General features: G+C 39.3%; 1 protein-coding gene across 1 annotated transcript; it reads left to right on the plus strand.

Moving 5' to 3' along the window:
- The first annotated feature begins 2,014 nt into the window (after nucleotides 1-2,014).
- ifitm5 (interferon induced transmembrane protein 5) lies at nucleotides 2,015-8,036 on the plus strand. The gene is made up of 2 exons (XM_007235045.4): nucleotides 2,015-5,345; nucleotides 7,026-8,036. Exons 1-2 carry the CDS (start codon nucleotides 5,139-5,141, stop codon nucleotides 7,245-7,247), a joined length of 429 nt encoding a protein of 142 aa, XP_007235107.1. The 5' UTR covers nucleotides 2,015-5,138; the 3' UTR covers nucleotides 7,248-8,036.
- Nucleotides 8,037-8,169: the final 133 nt, after the last annotated feature.

Consider the following 8,169-nt stretch of genomic DNA (forward strand, 5'->3'; position numbering starts at 1 on the left):
CTCCAGTTATGCTAACATTTGACACTAATTAACTTTTTGAAGTCATTAACTCAAAGCTTTAACAAACTTTTCTACTAGCACTATGAAGGTTTTATGGCTATTCTTAATGAAAACATGAACAATCTTTTTTTTTTGTTTGTTTGTTTTTTTTTGTATCTTTTTTTATATACAGGGTGAGATGTAATCCCTGGTGTTCAGAGTGAGTTGGGTGTGAAACACTCTGTTCCAGAGAAATGTACCGAGTCAGAACTGGCTCTAACGTGGGGGAACGCCTCTAAAAGCCTTGATTAGGCAGAGGGGTCACCTGGCCAGTGTCAGTAAGGCAGCAAAAAGAGGGGAAGAGGCAGCAGATAGAGGGAGATGGATAGAGGGGGAGAGGCAGCAATTTTTTAAAAAATGGTGGACGGCTTCACTGATCATTTCCGGAGAATCTTCTTGATTGTTGCTCTGTCCCGAACCGGAAGAAACTTGTCCACCGTCCTGGCACAGTCCAGACAGTCCCCAGAGTTCGCAGGGTGTTCCAGGCATGGCGTCTCACATCCTGTGCGGCATCAATGGCCAGTTTGCTGACGGCGTTCAGGAACTTGATGGTGAACTCCTTGTTTTCCGTCAGCACACAGGAAGCCCCTAATGACTGGGCAAGCTTCTCGAGATGCAGGGCCATGCATGCTTTTACAGCTGCGTTTTTGTGGCTGAATCCACCTGCCGTCAGAGCGTCCAGAACCTGGTCCTTGGAGCAGTTCTCCACCATGGTGCCGAGGGCCACCTTCACCTCATCCCGTAGGAAGATGCTGACCTCCCCAGCCTTGTGCAAGAGGGCGCCGGCAGTTTCCTCAAGCTCCTTGTCCATGTTGCTCTTCAGGTGGGTATAGAGGTATGCCATGGTGGTCATGGCGGTGCGAGAGACCACATAGCACAAGTTCTTTACCACCTTTATGACATCTCTGCAAACCTCCAGCAGCTCAGACAGTAGAACCTCAGGTTGGTGTTCCGCCCGAGCTTGCAGTAGTTTCAGTCCCTCAGCCTCTCCCATTCCTTGGAGTGCAGCAGTTCGAATACCTGGTTGAGTCCCTGTTTAGATCTGTCTTGGGGCTCTCTGCTGCTCAGGTCTGGAACCAACATCTCTTTCTCTCTTCTCTTCTTATATTCTTCAGGAGCCTTTTTTCTAAAAGCGTTTTTTGGAGAAGGCTTTTGGCTGAATATTTCTTCGCTGTTTAGACTTACGAAAAATGCTGTAGGAGCAGTTGTAGAAGTCTCTAAAGACATCTGGCTGTCTGCTCTCTTGTCTCTCCTGAAATATCTAGTCTCAGTCAGGCCAGCGGTGGTATCCACTGGCTGCTCGCCAGTCATCACTGGTCTGAGCCTGCCTGTTCCATTGTAGTAGGCCTTCTTAAGGTAGTTCTTATGTTCCTTTGGCTTGGTGGCAGCAGGTGAAGGAATGGGTTTGTAAGGCAGGGGCCGCGAATAACACTCATCAAAAGAGGATGGGTTCTCGTAATAAGAAGATGGTTCTTCAGTTCTCATTCTGGGCTAAAACCTTTTGCTCATTTATGTCGGGAAACCTGGTGATGGTGGTGGCAGCTGGTGGAGGAACAGGTGTGGAGTAGATGGGCTGCGAATAGAACTCATTAAAAGTGGAGTTCTCATAATAAGATGATGGGTCTTCAAAGGCCTGATGGGTCTTCTGGGCCTGAACCGTTTCCTCGGAAACAAAGGATGCACCGGGTGTATCCTTCAGAGCCTACAGTATCCCAAGATTCATTGTGTGCTGGCTTATTTTATATATATATATATATATATATATATATATATATATATATATATAGTATTTATATATCTATAAACTACATAATACTATATATATAAACAAAATAATACTTTATTCTAATTTATTTCTTATTAATTAATTAATTTCAAATGCCCTTTTATTTGTTCAGTTCCATTCGCTCACATTTTAAAATATTTAAGTTACTGCACAGTTAATGAACCTGGACTTAATTAATTGGGTATTTTGTGGTCTGAAGCAAAACTAAAATCTCAAACAGGAAACAGGAAGTACTCCGTAGGGAAGACTGTCCCATTTCAGTACTACCATCGCAGCCTACCCATCCTTCCAAGGACACACCTTCGTAGACCGCGTCCTTCGAAGGATGCAGCCCCTGAATTAGGACACACACTGTGTATAGCTGGACAGAGCATCGTCTCTTAAAAGTGAAGCCACCACAGTTCGGGCGCCCCCTGCTGTTCAGTTGCAGAAAGCTGTGTAACCCCACCCATCCCCATAGGTTTTAATGGCAAAACAGACAACTTTCAATCACGTTTTCTTCCAATATACTGCAATTCTACCTCCATTATTTAAATTCAGAAGCTATTTTAACCACTGCTTATATTGTCAGATTTTTATATCCCCACAGATATTCAAAAAGGTGTGGTTATTGTATAAGGGCTGGTTATGGGGGGGCCCAATAACAGACAGTCAGCTCCGCTCCGCCCCGCTCTGCAGCCTGTGACCTCGAGGCATTTAAATGAGTAGGTCTTTATCCCTCCTCTGGTCTCTACTGTGCAGACTCGGGTTTCAGGATCGCCAACATGGTGGAAGATTTTGGCTTCATTTCTTTGAATGAATGAAAACGGCGACACGGCATCCATCTTTTTTACAGTCTCTGGTTTAAAGTTACTGTACATTTTTCTCTGTGTAGGAAAACTTTAAACTGTTTGATGTATAGATTAAAAGTAATTTATAAATTAAGCTATAATGATTATTATTGTTATTGTTTTGCATAGCTTCCCATCTAAAGTAAATAAAACTGCTGATGTTGATGACTGAAATTGATTATAAAAACACAATCTTGAGCTGATGTGTGGAGGAAGAACAGAGCAGAAAGTTCTTGTGATTAATAAGTAAATTCCAGATGTATTTGCAGCTCTTAGTTACAGCCTGTAGATGGCAGTGCTGTAATATAATACTGCCCAGTTAACAGACGCCTGGGCAGTGTTGCCAACTTAGCGACTTTTCAGACCCTCTAGTGACTTTTTTTGTAAAAAAAAAAAAAAAAAAAAAAAAATACATTTCAAATAAACACACTGCAAATAAACTGTGCATGCCCAAAACAGCTGCTGACTGACTCTGTCCCGTATTTACAGAGCGAGATGTAAATATAAATACGTCTTCAGTGTGATCCACCTTGTCCACAGTGTCTGCCTCTTTATAAAAAGCTAGCTATAAACATCTAGCTAGCAAGCTCATCGAACAACAGTTTGTCTGCAATAGATATAGAAATAAAGAAAACTTAAGGAAATAACAGTTCCGACTATCTGCTGCTCTTATAATAACATTTAACAACACAACAAAAAACTGATTCATGTACTTTATGTAAAAATGAAGTTATTTTGAGAAGTGACTGCCTATTTAAAAAGCAACTAAAGTTGTTTATTTGTAAACACAGGATGTTTTTTACTCACTTTTTTATCTGCCACAACCTTTACAGCTTCAAAAACATGTGTTATGCAAATAGGTGTTGACATCATTTAGCGACTTCTAGCGACTTTTAGGACAGTGAGTAGCTACTTTCCTTTAAATTGTCTTAAATTTACTGAAAAATTGCTGTAGGTATCTAATTTTCAGTTTAATGCCGGTGTGAAAACACAGTGGGCCCGCCGTGATCATCTAATCCGGAGAGAAAACCAATGTTATTCTCGTTATTCTCGTTGTTCTCGTTAGCGTCTGTCAGGACGGCCGGTTTGAACTGGCTGGTGTTCAGTCGAGTTGTGCTAGCCATCAAAATGTGCCTCCGAAAGGCACTGCGCATTTGATTATTTCTTATGTTTTTTTTTTTAAATAATAAATCATTTTCATTGTGCATTAAACAACAGTGAAAATTGAAATGAATAATAATAAATACAATATATATACATTTTTTAAAATAAAAGCAATGTAATGTGTTGTAAAGACCTCTTATTGCCATAACTTTACCATGATACAGTGATTTATGGGGTCAAAATAGACTCGCAAACAAAACGGAGGAAGGCAAAAGAGGAAAAGTACTGCAAAAGGAAAAAAGAACACAAAACGCAAAGAAAAAGTGGTGTTGCAAAAGATATTGCAATGAAAAAAGGTAACTTATGTTCTCTTCTTTACAATATCAGATTATTTTTGCAACTTTTTTTTGCAGTTTTCTCGTCACCTCATCGTTTTTTCTATTTTTTTAAAAGATGATGCTCACCGTGATATGACATTAAAGTTAATAAAACATTAATGTTAGGTTTTTTAGAATACATTGCTGCAACAAAATTAATATAAATCCATTTTATTTTCTTTAAATAACAGTTTTATTAATTCAGTAGAAACAAAAAAAAAATCGAGAAACAGTCTGTTTTGTAATCAGCAGCGAGGCCAGCTAGCAAGCATTGGTAGCCAAGCATAGGCTGTTAGCATTAGCAGCTAGCTAACGGCACGAAGACAGACTTGCGGTAGCTAGCTTTCTTGCGACTCTCAGCAACGAAACACACACTAGGAACATTACACTAAGAATATTATAATATAAAAGAGTGTGCATATATTACACTGTGTCCTTCACGGGGCAGTGTTTAATCATATTCAATCATACGTAACAAAGGACATAACTTTACGGATTTCTAATTTAATCATGAATTAATAACGCTACTATGCTATTATGATGATCATAATTGGGATTTTTATGTTTTTATGATCTACTTTAATTTAGTGTCTAATTTCCAGTTTTTCAAATAATATATTTGATACTATCTGATATTTGATAGTATTTGAAAGATTTTATTTAAAGATCATAAATGAGATGAGATGCAGCTGCAGGACACACAGGCCTCTGCTTAATAAAACTGGAGCAGAATTAGCTGTGTGTGTAAGGGCATGTGGTTATGTGCATAGGCCGCAGTGGGTAAGCAGGCTGTGGAGGTTCTTTGTGGAGGGGCAGCAGCACCCTGCCCTGGTCTGCAGTATCCACCTCACATAATGACAGACCTCTCTCTCTCTCTTTCTGCTGGTGTGTGTGTGTATGTGTGTGTGTGTTTGTCACCACCCCTGCATGCTGAGAATATAAGCTGGAATCAAGGTTTCCGGGGCTGCAGTAGAAGCAGAGTCCCCTCAGGCCAGCAGCAGGATGGACAACGCCACGTACAGCTACTCGACCGACTGCACTCCTCTCACAAACTGCAAGTCAGCACGCAAACCGGCAGGATCCACAGTGGTCAACATGGGTGCAGCAGGAAAGAAGCCCCCCAGCGACTACCTGGTCTGGTCTCTCTGCAACACCCTGTACGTCAACTTCTGCTGCCTGGGATTCATGGCCCTCATCTACTCCATAAAGGTGAGAACCAACAGCAAGCTTCCATCTCTCTCTCTCTATAAATTGTGGGCCATAATTACATTTCAAGTAACACTTTACAATAAGAGAATGTTAATTAACAGTATTTAACACAGAATGTCTCAACAAATTATTAATTGACACTAGTTAGGACATTATTAATAATTACACCATTTTTAAATTAAAGTCTAAAATTATTTACAATATGTATTAGCATTAAAATGTAGTAATGTTTAATAATGTTTTAACTAGTGTCAAATAATAACTTGAGACATTACTCAACAATTTAACAATGTTTATTACTGTTGTAAGTACTGTAATTTTTGACCCTTATTGTAGTGTTTTCTAATAATCTATCTATTTGTTTTATTTGTTTTTTATTGGTGTTTACATAATTACAGATTAATAAAAGAGGATAAATAATAACTAAATCGTGAGAGAAAACCTGCTAGCAGGCATTGTCAGCTAAATGCCAAGCACAAGCTGTGCTTTGTGGCATCCTGTTTTGGCCAAGTGTCCTGCAAGTGTCTTGCTGCTGCCAGGCCTGATTTAGATATACACAAGAACAGAAAGTTATTTGGAAACTGAATATTAAATATGATTTAAATATGGTTTAGACATGAACCTTACGTCCACTTGAATATTATAGTAAAATGCAATTCCTGCAAAATGTTGAAACTATTGTGATATGGTGTAGTTTATTCATATGGAAGTGATGTTCACACACATTTATGTAAAGTCTGATCTTTTCAGAATGAGTTTTAGATTAGAGCAGTAGGAAGAAGGTGTGTACAAAATAAAAGCAAGAGTGACAAGAACAAGAAAGATAGCGAAAGAAAGTGAGAAATGGGAGAGTGAGTGAGGCAAAAGAAGGAAAAGAAAGAAGAGAAAGAAGGAAAATAGAGAAAGAAGCTATTCAAGAGAAAAGGAGCCATTGAAAGAGAGTAAAAGACAGAGTGAGAAAAAAGGAAGGTATAAAAAATAAAAAAGAATAAAAAAAAGAGAACATTAGAGATTTCTTATTTGTTCTCCTTCTCAACCTCTATTTCTCATCTCTCATTTTTACATCTTTCATCTTTTTCTAAAAAATAAAGAAGGAAAATACACAAAGAAAGAAAGAGGGTGATTAGAAGAGTAAAAGATTAGAATAGATTAGACAGATGGTGTGAACAAGGAAGAGATCAGCAAACAAGAATGAGAAAGAGAGAAAGTCAAATGTTTAAAAAGAGACAAGAAAATGAGAAAGAAAGCAAAAAAATTAAAATAAGAATGAGGGTGAGATAAGAGAAAAAATGAGATTGATGGATGGATGAAGAGAAGGATAGAAAAAAAGAAAAACAAGGAAGACTAAAAAAAAAATAGAGAGAGAGTCATGCAAAAAAGTATTGCACACTCCCTCTGTGATGCTGAAATGAGAGATGTGGTGTTTATAAATGGAGTACAGTAATTAGTAGGTTGCTAATGGTAAAGGCAATCCTCAGAATTACAGACAGCACTGCAGACACTGCACTCTCTCTCTCTCTCTCTCTCTCTCTCTTTATATATATATATATATATATACCTGTCTCTTCCCATCTAATCTCCATTTCTGTGTGTGAACCTCATGGTATCTGATGAGCTGTGACTTTCTCACATCATAACACGCCTCTTATGTGTGTGTGTGTGTGTGGTTTCTCTTTCCAGGCAAGGGACCAGAAAACGCTGGGAGACATGCGTGCTGCTCAGGAGTGCTCAGACAAGGCCAAGTGGTACAACATCCTGGCTTCAGGCTGGAACATGCTGGTGCCCCTGCTGTTTCTGGGTCTGTTGGTACTCCTGCTTGTGCACCTGGGCAGCTCTGAGGGGACCTTCGACTTCTTTGGAGAGGACGGATTTCAGAGCTTCATGAAGCTGTTCGGCAGGTAGACTGGCCTACAGACAGACAGACAGATATGGATCAGAACAACGGCGAGACAACTAAACAATAACAGCCATGGACTCATTCAATTCAGTTCAATTGAAATGTATTTATATAGCGCTTTTTACAACAAAGCAGCTTTACAGAGAAAACAGGTCCAAGTCTCTGTTTCCAGCTCATCACCCTCTGTGCCTCAACAAATGTGTCTTTTTACTCTTCTTTTTTCAATCTAATTATGAGTGTACTATTGTATTATTGATTTTGTATTTTCAGAGTCTTGTATTCTATATGAGAACCTTCCAACAGTTTCCAAAAAGACCCCCAATCCCCACCCTTCCCTCCCACCAACCCCATATTCTTTATTTGAAATAAATGTGACTTTTAGTGGAATAAAATATTTAACTTCAGAAACAGCTTTGCTCTTATGTCGGCGCGTTTTAAAATGTGAAAAGTCTCTGCCATATTGGAAATCTGTCCTTGGGTTCTCGTCTGTAGTGTGTAGAATGTGTTTGTGACTGCCTTGTGTACAATGGCTGAAGCACCCATTCACGTATGTTTCTATGTATGTGTGTGTAGCCTCCAACACTATACTAGGAGACCACCAGAGAAGAGCAACAACCTGTCTTTTATTGTTTTTTCAGTTTTTTTTTTTTGGTTTAACTGTACCTTTCATTAAGCAGCTGTTGGAACTCTATCAGGAAATGTGAGGAACATCGTACAGTGGATAGTTTACAGTGTTCTTGTCATGTTATAAAGCCGTAAAGATCACATAAAGCTCTACTTTTTTCCTGGTTGAATCTCTAGTCTGAGATGAACATGGCACTGTGGTCTTCTGCTCTGTAATAGTGTGCTGTATATATATGCTGTGGGCTGCCCTGCCCTGTTGGGTTCCACTGCTGACCGCTCCTGGCCCTGCTGGTATTTATACGT

The sequence above is a fragment of the Astyanax mexicanus genome, chromosome 2, assembly GCF_023375975.1.
Source record: "Astyanax mexicanus isolate ESR-SI-001 chromosome 2, AstMex3_surface, whole genome shotgun sequence".
NCBI classification, from domain to species: domain Eukaryota; kingdom Metazoa; phylum Chordata; class Actinopteri; order Characiformes; family Acestrorhamphidae; genus Astyanax; species Astyanax mexicanus.